Source organism: Diabrotica undecimpunctata, chromosome 8, assembly GCF_040954645.1.
Source record: "Diabrotica undecimpunctata isolate CICGRU chromosome 8, icDiaUnde3, whole genome shotgun sequence".
NCBI lineage: Eukaryota > Metazoa > Arthropoda > Insecta > Coleoptera > Chrysomelidae > Diabrotica > Diabrotica undecimpunctata.
Window position 1 is genome coordinate 18,032,955 of NC_092810.1, and position 20,378 is coordinate 18,053,332.

The 20,378-nt window shown below is 34.1% G+C and overlaps 1 protein-coding gene across 2 annotated transcripts in view; it reads right to left on the reverse strand.

Annotated features, from left to right (window-relative positions):
• Window positions 1-20,378, reverse strand: part of LOC140447232 (probable E3 ubiquitin-protein ligase HERC1) — a 90,645-nt gene that overhangs the window by 62,484 nt on the left and 7,783 nt on the right. For both annotated transcript variants that reach the window (XM_072539767.1, XM_072539766.1), the window contains exons 7-13: window positions 17,194-17,497; window positions 14,496-14,958; window positions 11,720-12,478; window positions 7,279-7,546; window positions 6,599-6,910; window positions 5,663-6,162; window positions 2,213-2,446 (exon numbers count right to left, since the gene is read on the reverse strand). In XM_072539767.1, coding sequence (XP_072395868.1) covers window positions 2,213-2,446; window positions 5,663-6,162; window positions 6,599-6,910; window positions 7,279-7,546; window positions 11,720-12,478; window positions 14,496-14,958; window positions 17,194-17,497 — 2,840 coding nt within the window. The remainder of the gene's footprint in view (window positions 1-2,212; window positions 2,447-5,662; window positions 6,163-6,598; window positions 6,911-7,278; window positions 7,547-11,719; window positions 12,479-14,495; window positions 14,959-17,193; window positions 17,498-20,378) is intronic.

Here is a 20,378-nt window from a genome sequence, read left to right on the forward strand (position 1 = left end):
ACTGACTTACTAATAGTTGTATTTTCCTTTTACTGCCTTCCTCTTTCAATATGGGTAACCAGATCCTACTGCATTCTGCTGAGGAATTTGCGACTTTTCAAAATGTCAATATTGTCGGGTACTGTAGCGTAAACTTTAGATTTCAAGTATCCCCACAGAAAAAAATCTAATGATGTGAGGTCCGGTGACCGAACTGGCCATTCTATCGTACCTCGTCGTTCAATCCACCTACCATGATATTCCTCATCTAGGTAACGTCTTCTTCTTCAGTGCCTTATCCGGTCCGGATGTTGGCGATCATCAAGGCTATCATGGTTTTGTTGACTGCTCTGCGAAACAGCTCCGCTGAGGTCATCCCAAACCATTGTCGGAGATTTTTCAACCATAAGATACGACGGCGTCCCGGTCCTCTTCTGCCAAATACTTTACCCTGCATAACAAGTTGAAGAATTCGATATTTTTCTTCGTTCCGCATCACGTGGCCGTGCCACGTGATGCGGAAGACGTTACCTTACGTGGCCGTGCCACGTTAGGTAACGTCTTACTGCACCATAATGGTGTGCAAGAGCACCATCTTATTGAAACGTTATTTCCAAGTTGCCGAATTCATCTGGATTATCCTGCAGAATTTCAAGCATTAACGGTTCAATTGCATTTTGTAAAATCTCCAGATATACTTCACCGGTTAAGTTAGTATTGAGAAAAACAGGCCCAACTATGTGATTTCCCAAAATACCTGCCCAAACATTTATTTTTTTTTGAAGTTGAGTATGTGTTTCACAAAAGACGTGAGGATTTGTGTTACTCCAATACCTCACATTGTGTGTTAACATTTCATTGAAAGAAAAAGTACTTTCGTCACTAAAACAAATTGTCATTATGTAATCGGGCTGTTGGTTAATTTTATTGGACATATTTTCACAGAATTCCAGTCTACGATCGGGGTCATCATCTGAAAGTCGGTGCCCAATTTTTAATTTTGATGAAATTTGTTTTCAGCCAAGACTCGGTGTACTGTCTTTTGACTGATACCATAGATATATGCAACTTGGGCTTTAGAAGAAGTAGGGTTGTCGGCTACTTTGTCGGCTATAGTACGTACCATTCTGTCTTTGTAAAAACTTAAACGTCTCGTTAAACAATAATTAAACTAAATATTAACTAACTAAAAACAACCTGACTAAACTAAGCGGAAACAGAAACTAAATATTGAGCTATAAACGCTTTTGCAAACTAAAAAAAAACTACAGAATTGACAAACGTCAACTTTTGTTTTACAAATAACCAAAGGTGGACGTCAGAGTTTTTATTAATTAAATACCAAACTAAATTTTTTTATTTATTTAATTTATTCGTCAAAATCATCCTAAATCCAAACAAAATTAGTATGATTGAATAGATATATTAGAATAATAATTGTAGTTTCGCATTTAATTAATAAATATTTTAACGTTCGCCTCTGGTTAATTGTCAAAAAAGTTAATGTTGACGTAAAAACAATTAGAGAATTGAAAAACGTCAACTTTTTGACAAGTAACCAGAGGAGCAGGTTTTAATATTTATTAATTAAATGCGAAACTACAATTTTAGTATTTATTTTATTCATCAAAATGAGCTTAAACTCAAATAAAATTAGTATGGTTGAATAGGTATTTTCATTTCCTTTCGAACCATGTATCACTTGCCATAAGGTACTATTTAAAATTATCTGTCACAGTGGCGCTGTAACGTCATCTGTCGTCACAGTGGCGCTGTGACGTCATCTGTCACTTGTTATGACTAGTTAAGAAGCCTACGTCTGTTTATTACCTCCCTCCAAATTTCACTATTATACGCATAACCGTTCAAAAGATACGAGGGGGAACGGACTTTTGACTAGCACTGTATATCTTGAGCTTATTATGTATTGACATTTCGAAATTTCTTCCAAGGATCCAATGCAGTTTTTTTTTATATTTGATGTGACCTTTTTTTTCTTTTTAGTGTGTTCTTTCCATCTTAATCTGGCATCTAGATTCATGCCCAGATATTTCGCTGTATTGGCATATAGTATAGCAGTATATTAATACTAATTGGTATTTTATAAATTTTTTTGTTGATAAACTCTATGTGTATCGATTTGGTCTCAATGAGTTTGATTTCAAGCTTTAACAGTTTCGCCGCAACTTTAACCAGAAATTAAAACAACAAAGAATAAAGGAATTTGACTTACCTTCAATAGTACAATTGAAACATTTTTCAGCATCAAAACCCATGTCATGTACAGGTACGTTTCCTTCACCTTCTTTGAAAAGAGTATTATCTAATAAATTACTATCACAAAAATCACAACTTGTTGTTTCATCTGCATTCTTAGATATATTCCAAACTTCTCTACTAATCTGATTAAACAATTTGTTAATAATATATTTTCTTAGATCGTCGTCAATATGAACAGACTGTAAACCTACAAAAATAATACACATTTGGAAATTTTTACCGGAACATAGGATTTTAAATGTAATTACTGAGATTCCCTGATTTGCAATTAACCAGTGTAAATTTCAATACAACGTCGCGATGTTTTATAATTAATATGTTAGTTCACTGGATTGCTGCTCTCTTGCGATTCGCAGCCGTAGCAGCGTATTTGGCACGCGCACGACGACAGTGTTCCGTCTACCGATTTTTTCTGAAACTCCGTTTGGGATATTCGTAATTTTGGATTTTTGTGCAGATAATGTTTTATTAACAATTTTGTTTGTGTTTATTAGGTATTATTTGAATTGGTTAATTTATACTCTCATACATTTCTTATTCCAAATATTGTTTATAATTTAAAATTTAAAAGGGTATATATATATATATATATATATATATATATATATATATATATAATATATCGAAATCTACCAATTTTTGCCGAAGGTCTCTTCTCTCTGATTTGGCCACAGTCCCAAGGAACATCACTGGCCGAGCAAATCAAGTACATTTGCTTCTCATTATAATGCCATAAGCTGAAATTAAACTAGTGTTTCTAACCAAAACCAACAGGGTGTATACAAACGAAGAAACAGTACAAATTTTAGAATGGTATTTTTGGGGCAACTCATACAGTGACATTATAAATTTATTTACTTGTGCCTATGAAGATAGGCCAATACCGACACAATCAACGATTGGTCGTATTATTAAAAAATATGAATCGTTTGGTTGAATATAAAACTGTCGAAAATGTACAGATCTACTACGAGGGAAAACATTCCACGAAGTTCGGCAAAATAGTGAAATTGATGTTTGTAGTGTTGCTGAAACTAGTGATTCCTGTTCAAGCAAAATCATTGCTGAAGAAATTGACATGAATGATAGGACTGTCAGGAATATTTTGAAACGAAACGGTTACCGTTGTTTTAAAGTTTCAACTACTCAAGAGTTATTAGCCGAGGACAATTTCAAATGCACGGAATTTTGTGAACCCATGATGGATAAACAGAATAAAAATGAATATTTGTTAAAGAACGTTTTGTTTACCGATGAATCGACATTTTCGTTACATCGAGAACATAATCCTTCAATCGTACGATATAGGTCTCGGTATAATAAACACTTGAGTATTCCAGTACGAACACAATATCCCCAAAAACTAAATGTTTGGACAGGTATTTTGGGGGACTAGATCGTCGGTCCATTTTTTATTGATGGAAATTTAACGGGCAATAAATATTTAGAATTGTTGCAAAATCAAATTATTCCGGCAGTACAATTACTTCCTTTCAACTTTGATGATATTTGGTTTGAACAAGACGGCTGTCCTGCTTACAATACACGAGCAGTTCAAAATTATTTAGAAACCATTTTTGGAAATAAATTAATTTCTTCTCGTGGTATGAACAAGTGGCCTCCCAGATCACCAGACTTATCCCCAAATGATTTTTTTTCTTTGGGGGTATCTGAAGGCAAATGTTTGTGGACATGTTTTTAAAAGAGCCAGAAATTTACCGGAATTGGCGGAGAAAATAATTCTTCTTTGTGGGAGCATTAGACCGGAACTGCTCAGAGATATGAGAGTATCTCTGTACAACAGATTAGGTTTTTGCCGTATAACCTCTATGTTCTTTTTAGAATTCCTTTTTTTCAAGCCATTTTGGCAATAAAATAACATTTTTTTAGTTAAATAATATTTTTAATTCAATATCTACGTAAAAATGTACGTTTTGGTCTATTGACATACACTATACCTGTGTTCCGTTTTTACACTGCGGCTAGATTTACCATACGATGATCGCTTCCGTTTGGATGCTGTAGTAGGATATCGACTGGAGAGGGAGTCCAGTCGAACAAATGGATTAATTATAAAACAGCGACGTTCTATTGAAATTTACACTGGCTAATTGTAAATCAGAGAATCTCAGTTAATTATTATTAAAAATTCTATGTTCCGTTTGTTTGGTAAATAATGTAGTATTTATTTTCATATTTTAAATTGTTTTACTTTCTTTTACGGTACTATAATATGATCTAATTTAATGGTATATTCTAACTTATTTGCTTTAAAATATATTGTTTCCTGTTATTCAGTAAAATCTCATTGTTCAACTGGCTTAAACATATTTAGTCTGTTAAGAGAATTTGACTTTCTCTTTTGTTATTTTTGTGTCGCAAACACAGAAACTGTTGTACAGTATCATATTTCTGTGACCATGTAGTTAGAATTATTGCCATTCAAAATCGCAATACAATAGATTCTATTTATAGGCATGCACTTGACGCACTTGTCCCATAGACCACCTAAGAACAGGCAGAGGGTTTCTGACCATCTCAAGACGACACTTCCTAACGAGACAGCGTACTGAAAACATCCAGTTTATCGGTTAAGTCCTCTTTTGAGCCTCGGCGCCGGGCGTCCCTTAACGTCGTGACGCGCAGCGACCAATTTTACTGCCTGCTACAATCAACACACCAATATTTCAAAAGGTAAGTCTATGTTCTTTGTACAGATAACAGTAATGAGTTAAAGCCAATTAATTATCGTAATTTATTCACAATTAATATTTGCTGTTTTCGCTACTTTTATTTACAGTCAAAATATTGCATTTTTTCTCCATTATTATTCTATTTCATTTAACCAGCGAGCTCTAAGTTTTACACAAAGCACCGTTAAAACTTTTTCCAAATCTGTATATTATGCATATGAAGGGGAAAAACGTATAATATGAGCAACTTTTTCGACCACTTTTGTAAAGGAGAGCGTTCGCGGATTTTTTATTAGATAAAATTTTTTTGATTTATGGTATGCAGATGACTACAGGAAATTCATTTTCCTTGTGGAACATTACAAATACTTTTCGTTATCCGTCTGCATAGCACAAAATGTTAATCTCATTTTCTTCCATTTTATATGCTTTTATTACACATAGTTTTTTATTAATATCGATTTTATTATTAATAATAGAACGGATCTTGCCGATCTCATTCCAAGTAAGTGTCGTTAAAAAAGTTTATAAAACGTTCCTCGTTTATCTTCGCTTGGATTTGGTGTTTAGTGTTCTAACTTCTAACACTTGTAGCAGATAGAAATGGCTATTAGTCAAGATGTAGTAAATTACAGATTCCAGATCCCTTGTGTTTGTGAATATACACATCTATTAAGGTTTTAGGTCAAATAAAAAAAAACAAAACTTACCTGGCAAAATAACTTGCAGCAACTGCAAAATTAATAACTTTGGTCTCAACGTTTTAAGCTGTTCTGAATAATTAGTATAAGGACTGGCATTTTCCAACGTACCAAGTAAGGTATATATCCATTCTTTGGAAGCCAATAGCTTTTGTATAGCGTGACTCGAACTAATAATTCTTAAAAACAGCAAGAAATCACCAAGATTCCTTACTCCATCCGGAGCAAAAGTGGTTGGGTTCGTCGAGTTTTCGCAGCATTTGGAAACTACAGTTTGAGCAAAATGATCATATAAAATGTTAATGACGTTTTCCAAAGTCGACATGTCTAACTTCTTGGAATGCACACAACAAGATATTGCTAATATTCGAGTCAGTCTCAAAGCAGCGATGCTTAAAATGTCGGATTTGTCGTACAATTTAGGACAATCCAAGTTAAAATTAATAAATCTCATCAAGAGCTGCATTAAATCGTTATTTATGACAATTGGCAAGTCATTGGCATGATATCTACAAAAAAACTGCATGAAAACAGGTAGCATGTGCAAAAAAACGTAGGTGAACCGATAGCTACAGCTAACCCTATGCGTATGCTAAATAAAAATCCATCAATATTATAAGAAAACTGTTCTCCTAAACGTGAATTAGCCACCAGACCGTACAGCTCCAATAACACACTTCAACCCCAACGAGATAAACCCATAAGCCAAAACAAGTGCCGAATTACGTCTGTCTGAATGCTGAATTTCTCCGAGCGGTGAGACTCTATATGTCGGCCATTGTTGGATCAGATTTGAGAAGAGATGAGGCCGCCAGTCCCTTAAACTACCTGCCGACATATTCTCATATTCTTTTTATATAAACACAAATAAAAATATCAATACTATAAAAAATAAATTTCAAATATATTGTAAACAAAAACAGTAATATTATGTATTGTAATTACCTGGCACTTAAAGAAAATATCGTAGTAAGCAAGAAATGTTTATTTTCCGAATGGCTGAATACCTGTCGTTTCAGTGAGAGTGTCAAATAGTGATATATACCGTGTACAGCCGCTCTAATCTTTTCTTGAATATCTAGAGGAGCAGATTGAATTCCTTCCAAATAGTGATGTAATTGGGTACAAGAGTCATCACTCTTTATATTACAAAAACCAAAAGAGCCTTCAAGAAGTTGCTGCTGTATACAGTTTATCACAGTTAACGACATTTCTCTGCTTGCCAAGTGGAACAACAATTGATCTAAACTTTCTAACCTAAAAAAATAAACGAACATATAAATTATGTCCAAGAAAATCTTTTTATATAATGTTTATTTGCATATGGATAAGGATTTGTTATTCGAGCGCTAATGGAGAAAATTATACGAACGACATTGTCGTTCCGCGTTATCCCGACGGCAAGCGTAGCTAGCGCCTCCGGTCGCATTAGTAGCGCGCAGCTGACAACGTGGACAAAGGGATCTTAACGCGACCCTGTTTTTCGCGTCATCAACGCGACGACAATGGCGATTTTATAACAGCTCGTTAAGATGATAGCCATTATCCAGTGTTGAATCCATTTAGTATACTATATGTGTAAATGCCCCTATAACAAATTAAAATATATTTGAATGAATACTTACCTAAACAATGCTCGTTCCTTTTGTTGTATGAGAGCCGCGTAAAGAACTTTTGGATCCGTGCACCAACCCTTCTCTCTCGTCATGCTAGTTCTGTTCTTTTCTGTAGACTCATTCATTACAAAACATTGTAGAGAGTGACAGATTTTCCGAAGATCGTTCAACGACGCTGATTCTTTATGTGCTTTATAATATTCGACGTATGCTTTTTCAGTTTCTGTTTCCTCCGATTCAGAATGAGACGATGAGAGGGAAATTTCCACATGTATGTCTATAAAAAGATAAGCAATATATTCAAATCCATTACCTTACACCATTACATGGTAGAAAGGATTTTGATAAAAATCTATATCTGTTTAATTTCTTAAAATATTATTAATAGTGAAAATATTAAAATAAAAGAAATATGATGCAAAGATGGCGCTTTCCTAAACCATTTTTCTTCTTCTAGTGCCGTCTGCACTAATGAAGGTTGGCTATAACTATTGCAAATTCGTCTCTATCTTCTGCTTTTCTTAAGAGCGTCTGTGTATTTAACCCGGTCCATTCGCGAATGTTTTTCAACCAGGATATTTGTCGTGCATCTTTATTTTATTAGACCACAGTAATGAATCCAGTATTCGGATGCATTTTTCCCTTGGGTTATTCGGTTTTGTACATCTATGTTTTGTACAGTTTTCAAAAGCTTGCGTAAATAACTCTTCGGAATATATATTAAATTAGTAATGGTGAAAGTACACAGCCCTGTCTCACTCCTTTACTTATCTGTTGCGCATCCGTGCTATTTCCATCTAATGTTACCAAAGCCTGTTGGTTCCAATAGAGATTTCTCACTATGTTGCTAAAACATTGAAAGACGAAAATTTGCAGGACAACTACAATACCACCAATTTTTTTAACCATCTACCTTTAGCCCCGACCTAAGCCCCAACGACTTCACGTTCCCAAAGATCAAGAATTCAATGCGTGGGCAGCGATTCCAGAAGCCATCGATGCCTTTAAAACAGTGATTTTGCAGGTGTCAACTGAAGACTGGAATAACTGTTTTACCAATTGGTTTGAACGTACGCAAAGGTGTATCGATCTTGGTTGGACATATTTTGAAAAGCAATAAAGTACTTTAAGTCTATATACTGAAGCCAAATGATCAATTATATATATATATATATATATATATATATATATATATATATATATATTACTGTGTTAGGGTCTTGAATGCATCCTTTTGTGGAGGTTTGATTATGTAAGTGTATGTAGTAAGTGGGTTAATAAACAATTTACACATTTCTAACAAAAGAATTATTGCAAATTCCTTGTTCCCGATGCATACTTCACAGGCTATACAGTGATGAGTGTCTTACCACCCGGCAAAATAGCGGAAAGGATAGAAGACAGATTAAGTTGTGAGATAGTATGAGATAAAGCTAGTTCTTGGCGTGGCTATTTCACTTCAGTCATAATTATACGGATGACCTCGAAAATATTTTATTTTAATAATTTCTGATGTTAGAATAAATGATTGAATAAATTAAGATATATTAGTAAAAAACATTAATTATTAGCGATTTTAAACTATAAATCTTTAAGTTTATTTAATAATAAACATAACTTAACTGAAATATTAGATTAAACTAAAGGTAGGTATGTTCTATCCGAAAACAATTATTGTATGTAGAATTGGCGTAATAGTTAGAGACGTGGTCTAGTGACAAGAAGATTGAGGTTCAATTCACACCAAGGATAAAATTTTTGTTTTACTCAATCAAAAAATAATAGAAAATATGATAAATATTAGGTAAAAAGTTTTCGAAAAACTCATTATTTACAATTTATTCTTATTCCAATGTTAAAAAATAGAAATACAAAATAATTCAAATTCAATTTCAGTTTTACAGTCTTCAGTTGTGATTGCAAAATAATCCGGTTAAGACTGTTTAATGCCAAATCCATCACTAAATTCTCAGTGTTAATATCAATTCCTCCGTACAGGTAATGATTTTCAAAACAATTAACAACATTGTAATGGATGCGCGCGAACAACTGCCTGCTTTACAGCTAACCAAATCATCAAGCCATCAAAAATAATAACATACCGAGAAGTATTTTTGCACGGTAAACAGAAACTTTTTATTGAAAAAACAATTCGTGAAAATGGTTTTAACGGTCGTGGAAAAAGTGCAAATTATTGTCTGGCATGTGAATGGATTATCAGATAACATGATTAGACAACAATTTGTAAATATGTTTCCAAATAGGCCGGCTCCAGCACGATCAACAATTCAGTCTATTATACGTAATTTTTTTACTTATGGATCCGTGTTCACTCCAAGAGGAGTTCGTAGACGAAGGGAGGTAAATCCAGATTTGGAACTAAGGGTCACTTTGATTTGTGCAAGTATTGAGCAAAATCCTACCCAATCAACATCTCGTCTTGGAGAACAATATGGAATTTCAAGATTTAGAGTAGGTAAAATTTTGAAAAGACATGGATACCGTCCCTATAAACTTCATAAATCCAACGAACAATTCCCTGGGGATCAATATAGACGTTTAGAATTTTGTCAAACTGCAATGGAAATGTCACATCAAGATGGAACATTTTTTAGAGTACGTTTTGTTCACCGATGAATGTACGTTTTCATTGCAGGGCCGTCACAATTCAATGAATGCTCGGTATTGGTCTCGAGAAAATCCTCGTCAGATTTATGTCACTCGTACCCAGCGTCCTCGAAAAGTAAAGGTTTGGGGAGGTATAATAGGGAAACATGTCATTGGTCCATTTTTTATAGACGGTATTTTGACTGGGTGGAAATACTTGGAACTCCTGCAAAATCAAATTGTCCCAGCCCTTCGTAATTTACCAATACCTTTCGATTCCATATGGTTTCAACACGATGGTTGTCCCGCACATAATTCTCGCATCGTCAGTGAATATCTCAGTGCGACTTTTCCTAATCGATTGATTAGTGGCCACGGAGATATTTTTTGGTCTGCAAGATCACCTGATCTTGCACCTTGTGATTTTTTTATGTGGAGATATATCAAGCCCAAGCTATATGGAATTGAAGACGATAGGCCTAATTCTCTCCAAGAATTAAGAGAAAAGATCTCTGATTCAATGAGAGGTATTAGTCCAGAAACATTAACTAATGTTAGACGAAACTTTTATAATAGATTGGGTTATTGTTCTGCTGCTAATGGAGGCTTATTCGAACATTTATTGTAAATACATTTCATTAGAATATTTTTTTTTTATTTTTATAGAATTTCTACCTATTTAAATATTTTTGGAAGTACATTTATTTAGAACGTTCTTTTATGTTTGAAGAATTATTACTTTATTTTCGAAAGTACGACATTGTTTTTTCAATAAGATTTTCATGTTTTACTATAAACACTTCTAATAAAAACTGAAATAAATGTCTAGTGATTTAAAGCAAAACGATATAATATCTGCATAATTTCAAATTTTTAAAAAAGTAAAACCTTCATGTGTGATTTGAACCCTGAGCGCCTGCATGAGAACATCGTGACTTGAACTCTGATCCATCAAACTTTATATTTCTTTAGTGACAGTTTGGGTTATTGTTCTGCTGCTAATGAAGGCTTATTTGAACATATTGTAAATACGTTTATTTACAATATTTTGTTTTATTTTTGTAGAATTTTTACTTATTTAAACATTCTTTAAACGTTCTTTTAATTTTGAAGAATTTTTACTTTATTTTCGAAAGTACGACGATACTTTTTTTTTTCAATAAGATATTTATGTTTAACTTTAAACACTTGTAATACTAGTAACGACTGACATAAATATTTAGCGATTCAAAGCAAAACGATCTCTGCATAATTTCAAATTATTAAAAAAAAAAAAAAAAAAGAAAACCACATGTGGGTTTTGAACTCTAATCGTCTGCGACGTATGTGTCGAATTCTTACCACTAATCCACGAAGGATTGTGATTATTCCGTGACAAGAGAGTATGAAACTCCTCACATCATAGTAGAAATTATTCTTGGTTAATAATTTAAAACTTTAGATTAAATAATTACTATTAATTAAATTATTTTATTCACATTTTTGCTTTATTGTGGTCAATCAGTTTTTACTTTATGTGAAATTAAAAAATGGAAATACGTCACACATACGTTACACATAATAATTATGACCGAGGTGATTTAGCTCGAAGCTAACGTCTAAAGGTGTGAGACTGTCGATAATGGTAATGTAAATTATAGGTTTCTACCGATTATTTCCCACCTCTACGAGTTTCATCTCTTTTTATTTCACAACGTATTATGTTTTCTATCTTTTGCGTTATTTTGCCGGTTCTTAAGGCACTCATTACTGTATATTACTTAACGTATACTTTGATCAAATAATTGCCAATTTTATAGATAGTAAAACATATAACTATATTGATTTAACAAAATATACTTACTTTTAACAAATAATAACATGAATAAAGATCTTTTTAGAATTCCTTGGCAAAAAGATTTAAAATTATATTCCTCGTCCACAGATACGACGTCTTTGGCATTAAAATTTTCGGACTGCTCATTCTCAGCATCTTTGTCTCCGATGAGTTCGTCTTTGTACTCGTCGCAGTAGATCAGACCAATCATTTTTTGTCTTAAATTTAAAACATTCCTGTAAACCTCCTTTACTGCAGGATGCGAGGAAGGTTTGTGTATTAACCGCGTGTGTATTAACAGGGTCATTAAATAGCATTTGGTAACGGTATCCAAAACGTTCTTGTCGTCCTCGTCAAATTCCCACGGTTCTATTTCTATATCTTCCATTAATTTGTTATAAAAGGCGTTACTGGTTTTTAATTCATCCGGAGGTACTGCGCAAGCCTCGTCGTATTGACAAGGAAGTTCAAATACCACCTTGCAAAGGCTTTCGACGGGTGAAGGTAACTTGTCCAAAGTAATTAAAATCTGTTCGGCGTTTTTCGATGTTGCTTGGTAGGACAATTCCGTTAGAGCTTCTAGATCGATAGTTTCGTTCTCTAAACCGGAAGAGAATATTTCATTGGAAAGCCAGTGTCGGCAAAGATTTTCGTAGTACGTTGGTTGGTCGCCTACTAGCATGCCACCTAGACAATGGCCGACGACCAGTGAGCAGGTTTTCTGTAGATCGACTATCCACACCCAGGATTGTTCGGCCAATTGATCTAGAGTGGGAGTTTCGCTTCCTGAAATAAAAAAAAAACAATCAAAATTGTTCTATCAAATGCTGCAAATATATTTGCAGCATTATCCGTCATGACCGTCAATGGATATATCCATTGACGGTCATTAATAACAAAATTATGTCATCGTAAACCTCACATTTTTTTTCATTTTCTCATTTAACAACCGGATCCTTAGACTAGGAATATAACATTATTACACATAAACTCATTCAATACCATTCAATATCATACACGTATACCCCGCCTACATATTTAATTATCTATTATTGAATGCGCGATATGTCCCCCATTTATATTTCCAACTGATATACCTTGGTAGATCTATGCAACCAATAATAAAATTTCCAATTTTTCCTATAACCTCATTTTCTACCTTACATTTCAAAATTTATAATCCAAACCAATAGTTGCCAATAGTTTACATTTCTATTTGCATGTGGATCTCCAACCTTTCCAAACATTTCTAATTTGTGTTTATTTGTCCCATAAGTTGGAAATTTTGATGATTTTTTTAATTGTTTGAAGAATAAATAAGGACTTTTGGTTATGAACATTCATTCTGTGTGATTGGTATTAATTTGGTTCGTGAATTTGTGAGGTAAGAATATCAAAGTATCAAGGTATTTACTATGAATATTCATATTTTAAGGTTATGTTATTGTTTGATTAAATTTTTAATTATTTTCTTAACGTATTTCAAGGTATTTTGTTGTCGTTTTTATCAGGGTTATTTCAAAAGACTACGGGCAGAAGAGAAAAGCTCCGAGGGATAGACGAAGAGCAATATTTTGGATTGTATCAGAGTAAGAAGTACATTCTCATCAGTACCCCAACAAAAGTGTGAAAGAGTTTTTATTAGGTTGAGTTGCTTAAGGCAGGCCTTTGGAAAGATTTATGTGATGTTTCCAGTTTAGTCGAGAATCAAAGATCATTACCAGAATGTTACAATTATCCACTACAGGTACGGAGTCGTTGTTGATTGAGATTAGTGGAGCTGGGGGGCTGGCTTTTAGAGTTGACAGGAAGGTTAATGTTTTTTCCCATGGCAATAATAATAAGGTCATCGGCATATTGAACGTATTGAATAGGATTGGGGAAGTTATTGCATATGTAATTTATAGCAAGAATAAAAAGGATGGGGCTAGTAACAGAACCTTGAGGTACTCCGTGACTCTGAATACAGATTCTAGATAGAGGACTGTCCATTTACAAATACTATAAAGGATCTGGATTGCAGGAACTTTCCTATGATGTGAAAAATATTTCCGTTAAGGTTACAGTGACGTAGTTTATTTAATATGGATTAATATGGAGTGTTGTTTAAATGTGGGTTTGTAGAAGGGAAAGGTTGTCCCGAGTGGATCGATTACGTCGAAACCCGAAGTGAAAAATTTGGAATTTGATTGTACTTTTCCAAAAAACATAGGAGTATTTTATTAATAATTTTCTCCAGAAGTTTACAGGTAGTGTTAGTAAGAGAAATAGAACGATAAGACTTTGGTAATGAGGAGGGTTGATCCTTTTTCCTTATTTGAATAATAGTAGAATCACACACCATTTCACTGGGAATTGCTGAGAATTCCATAATATACTATAAAAATCCAGCAGTTTGCAAAGGAAGAGCTTTTTTAGGAAAATGTATGGGGTGTTATCAGGGCCTGCTGCATTGCTTCTACAGGAGGTAAAGGCTAATTTTAGTTCATAGAGGGTAAAAGATTCATTGACGTGTGTAATGTCAATAGGGTCAATAGAATTATTTATGAGAGAATGGACAAGAGAGGAGTTGGACGCAAAATATAATAAATATAAATAAATTATATTAATATATAAATCATATCAATATATAAATATAATTTAAATATAATTATTTAACAAAAATATTCATATAACTTTGTTTTATGTCGTAAAACAACCTATCAACATTGTCTTAACGTTATTATGAAAAAAAGTTTAGTTTTATCACAAATCGCTAATAACTTAATGGCCAATGTATAAAAATAAAAATTTTAATACTTACTGGAAGAATTTTTCTCTCCCCTCAGCAATTCTCTTGGCAGCAATTGATTGAATTTATCTATAGGATCCATCAATTCCAGCAAAAGCGGATACATGTTTTTGATGAAAGCTGCTGGTATGAGTAGAAGCGAGTTCAATATTTTAAACAACATAGCTCCAGTAGCCGATTCTAACAGAACATTGTAAAGCAATTCTAAACTAGATGGATACATTATAAGTATATTAGCTGCCCTCTTCAGTATTTTTATGGCAAATTGGAAAACGTGAGATACGTGAGTTAGGAACAGATCGTTTTCTTGCAAGGTGAATTTATGTTTCAATGAAGTTGTGTAGTGAGCTAGCATGTGATCTTGAAGGGAGGAAAGAAGTCGCTGGAGATTGTAGATTTTGGAATTTCCTGGGCTTTGCCATTTAAATTTGGTAGTAATGGACATATAGTTCAAAATGCTCTCCAATGTTTCCTCCTAAAACAAAATAGTTTGCTACTACAACTGTTACTTATTACAACTTATTTTGCAGATAACATTCCCTACATGAATTTTAACTTAAATTGTAATAATTTTAGTACCTACTATAGCAAAAATCAAACAATAAAGGTTGTACGCAATTTTCCCCTTGTTGCCATATTTATGATTTGAAAAAATATATAGGGAATATTCAGATTTTCTTGATATGCGATTCCTATTACAGAGTGCAATTCATTGGCTAGAACTAGTGAAGACTTTATATGACGTTATTATTAGACGTTTGGTGAGATTGGAAATTGTAACTGACGTCTATCATAATATTGTAATCAATTTCTAGATTAAACATGATATACTGGTATTTCATGTATATATTTTTGGATCTAATCTTTATATCATGGAGGCTAAAGACTATACGGCTGCAATTTCCACTTATTAATAAGTTAATAAAAATGGAAAAAAAATTGTCATTAAAGCTCCTTTAAGGTGCAACTTTTTAGAGAAAGATTAACTAACGTTCCATTACCACCTGAACCTGTGTTAACTCGGTGGGGTACATGGTTAGAAGCAGCTTTATACTACGCTGAATATATCGAAAATTGTAAAAGCTTCATATTGTAACTTTAAGATACTGCTAGAAAAGCGATAAAAGATTGTCAGGATGTTTTAGGTGAAATAGAATTACAAAACGTCTCTTCATAGACTTTGAAAGCGCATATGACAATATAAACCGAGAATTCTTAATAAAAGCAATGAAAGAATTTAATATACCAACACAACTAATAGAACTGATAAAAGAATCTCCAAAAGTAGAAAGTAGAATCCGAATACAAAATGAATTAACGGAAACAATAGATGTGAAAAAGGGACTACGCCAGGGAGACGCTCTATCATGCATCTTGTTCAACATCGTACTCGAGAAAATACTGAGGAACACAACAGTCAATACACGAGGAACAATCATTAATAAAAGCGTGCAAATACTAGCATTTGCAGATGATGTTGACATAATCGCAAGATCAAGAAGAGAAATAATAGAGGCATACAACCAAATAGAACGAGCTGCACAAAATAGTGGTCTTCAAAACCAATCAGACCAAAACAAAATATATGCAGGTAAGTAAAAACGCAGAAATAAAGCAGTCACAAAATATAACAATAGGAGAATACAACATAGAGGGGGTAAAAAACTTTATATACTTGGGATCCCTAGTCACGTCTGATAATAACGTTACGGAGGAAGTGAAGATGCGAATATTTATTGCAAATAAATGTTACCATGGCTTAATTAGGCAACTAAGATCAGATAACGTCGCAAGGAAAACAAAATGGCAAATATATAAAACCCTAATAAGACCGGTACTCACATACGGCTCAGAAACCTGGACACTCACTAAAAGAGAGGAAACGTTGTTAGCCATCTTCGAAAGAAAAATCTTGCGACACATATATAAGGGCACAAAAGAAAACGGAATATGGCGAAGATACAACTCTGAACTATACAAAATATACCAGGATCCGGATATTTTAACATTCATTAAAATAGGACGGCTGCGTTGGATAGGACATGTAGAAAGAATGGAAGAAGGCGAAATACCAAACAAAATATTCAAACAGATGCCAGTAGGAAAAAGAACAAGAACAAGACCGAAGCTGAGATACTTAGAACAAATAGAAAATGATATAACAACCTTAAAAATAAAAAACTGGAGAAACAAAGCACGAAACAGATCAGAATGGAGAAGAATCCTGGAACAGGCCAAGACCCAAAAAGGGTTGTCGAGCCAGTGATGATGATGAGAATTACAAAACAATGTTGCTTTTAACAAAAGCAACGCAACTTTTCTTTGGAGAGTGAAACATTAAAATATTTGGAGAAACAGCAAATGTCATTAGTTGAATCGATCCCAAAAATCAACAGTTTTACATATGGAACATAAATTTTACGATGGAACCTTTAAATGAGTATTTAATTATTTCATGATTAAACAAAAATGATATATTTTCTTTTATCTAGGGTGTGTGAATAAAAATTAGGTCAAAGCATTTTTGTTTCAGTTATCAATTTTTTTTTTATTTATAATAGGTACCTACTATTTAAGTTCTAGAAATTATTATTATCTTTTAGATAGTATTTATTGTTTTAAGATAATTTTCGTAAAAAAATGGTTTGTCAAAATTTATATACTTATTTTGATAAGTTCATAGTTTCAAACACCGAACATTTTAACTTACCGTGTTTTTGGTGAACGATTTTAACAGAGTATGCATAAGCATCCCAGTTAATTGCAAGTCTTCTACTTTTTCCGGAGTACTACTATAACCTAATAACGCAGCTATGTATATGGGGTCTTCTAGACTATTTAAAATAATTCCTAGTAGCATCTGTTGACCCTGCGTCAATTGATTGCCACTAGACAAATGCAGGTGCAGGAATTCTACCCTCTCGTTTAACTGGGGTAGAAGAAGAGGGGCCCCAATATTCAGGACTTCTCTGGCAGTGTTGTGTATATCTGATGGTGCATCAATATCAACTAACCTGAAATGTCAAACATTTATATACATAAATATACCACAGCAAGAACACAAAATGATAGTTATACATTTACAAATTTGGAGATGAATTTTTTTTATTTAATTTAATGTGCTTGTGACAGCTTTGGTCGTTAGCACGAGGTACAGTGGATAAAATGGTATATTGGATACAATTACATATTATATACAATAGTTATATTTGATTTAGCAAGTTTTCTAGCTTCAGGAACTACATCGCGGTGATGACTTTGCTCTTGTTCGATAATATATCTGTGATGTCGCCCTTCATTCCCAGTTCTTGACGTCATTTAGTATAATAAAAGCAGTCCACAAGAATGTGTAGAACACTTAGTGGGGATTAGCAATAGTAGATATGTAAGTCTGGTATGACAATATACAATCGTCTAGCTACAACCATCTCATTTATAGACATACTAGGGATAACGAACCGCTCAATCGTCTGATCTATTTGATATAAAAAGTAGTGGATTGGTTCCAATGATTCTGTCTGTAATTTCGTATGAGTTTCTTTATACTTGTTTTTAGGTCATTGGCGATTTGTATATTACGTGGTGTACTATTGGATACAGCAGCTTCTTTGGCAAAGCGTTCTCATATGATAGTGATATGGATGTCGTGGATAATAAGATTTTGGTATGTGTTATAGATTGTCTCTACAAGAGGGTGATTAATGAATAGATTATTGATGGACTAGATATAGGCGAGGGAGTCTGTACAGATGGCAATATGTTGATGAGGGACTGTGCAGATGTTAAAGGCTTGGTAGATAGCATACAGTTCACCAGTATGAACGCTGCGTGTGGCAAGAATTTGGCATGATCTAACGGCTGCATCCGTAGTGGTAACGGCACAACTAACCCCCGTTTCGCTCCTCGATGCATCAGTGTAGAGGACCCGATCGAATTGCTTAAAATTAAGAATTTCTAGAAAGGATTTCCTAACGAAATCTCGGCTTTATGTGTGGTATTAAAGTTGGAAGTAGAAGGGGTAAGGTTGGAAGAAGTATGTATGTGTGGAGCAGAAGGATGAGTACTTGTATAGTTGGGTAATGTCAGCAGTGTGTGTACTTAATTAGAAAGGTTAGATGAAGTAGAGGCAGCATGATAAAAGGGAGAGGCCAAGGGCAGTTCACCTATTTTGTAGTAAGTCCACGGATGTTTGGAGAAGTTTGCAAGTAGTAGTGGTCGCAACACCATGGCAATGAATTACAATATCATCAGCATATGTAGTAAATTTGACTGTGGAGGGAAGACTGTGGCATATATGGTTAATCGATCAAATGAACAATCCGGTGCTTAATACAGAGCCCTGGGAAACTCCGTCTTGTTGGACGTGGGGCGATGATAGGCAACTATTTACAGAGACTCTGAAGAATCTAGAGCTTAGAAAGTGCTTGAAGAATTTAAAAATATTTCCATTAAGACTGTATAATAATAGTTTATAGAGAATAATCTGTCAAGGTATTTTATCGAAAGCAGTTTCAATATCAAAAATGCAGGCAATCACTTCTTGACTGTTGTGGGTATGAAGGAGGACGAGGTTATCGCTTGTGGAACGATGTCGGCGGAAACCAGATTGTCCTTTAGGTAAAGTTTGGTGTTTTTCAATAACCATAAAAGCCATAAAAGACGTCTGTTTATCATCTTCTCCATTAATTTGCGCATGGTGCAAGTAAGAGAAATCGGTCTATAGGACTGTGGCAAGGTTGGTGTTTGGCCATGTTTTAGGACTGGTATAATTACGAATGTGTTCCAATGAGAAGGAAATATTTGAGAAGACCAGATAGAGTTATATATGTCTAACAGGATAGTGAGGCAGCGGTTGGGAAGGTTTTTAAGAACAATATAAGGGATGTCATCAGGGCCAGTGGAAGTATTTTTGGATAAGAATAAAACAAATGTAAGTTGAGCCAGTGAGAAAGGAGAATTAATATTGTCAATATCTTGTAAGTGCGGTAAGTGAGATTGTAGGAGAGCGGTTCTTGTGTAGAGGATGAAATAAGAGGTTTGAGTTTGTTGTGAAATTTTTGCTCAAATTTGTCAGCCAGGGTGTTGCAAATAATATGGCTGTTGCTAGAAGAAGTGCTGTTAGAAATTAAATGGGTAATTTTGGTGTTAGTTTTTTGTCCCTGGACTTGTCGATTTTTTTTCCACATTTGAGAGGGATTTGCGTTATCATTCAAAGACGACACATAGTTATGCCACGATTTTTTCTTGCTGTGCTTGACAACGTATTTGACTTTGGATTTCAGCTTTTTCTACTTAATTAGATTTCGGTATTGATTGAGCGGAGTCTTTGATTTTGCGCGTTTACATTGAGAGTTTCACCAAGGTATAACTTTATGTCGGGAGCTAATTGTGGTTTTGCCGATGTGAGTTAATGCTGCTTTAATTATGGCATCTATCTGAGAATAGTTTTATGGAATCATCAATATTACACAGTTAGGTAATTTGCATATAAGGGATTCAGCTTTTTTGGAGATCTCTGACCAATTAGCCTTGTTGAAGCGCCAATGGTCAAGTTGAAACTTGGTAATTAGAGCTGTCGCGTATAATTATAGGGAAATGGTTGCTGTCGTGAAGGTCGTCTGCTGTTTAATAACCGCGGATAAGTAGGGGGCCGATTTAAGATCACATATGCCTAGATCGATGTCAGAAAAAGTAACAGAAGCAGTATTAAAGTGGGTGTATGATCCCGTATTGAGGACACATGAGCTAGTGCAACCAAGAATATTTTTAACAACTTTCATCATCATCATCATTGGCTTTTACAACTCTTCGTGAGTTTTTGCCGCGTTTACTATTGCCTTCCATTGATTCCGATCCTGTGCTATTATTTCCCATGGCCTTACTTCCATCTTCTCC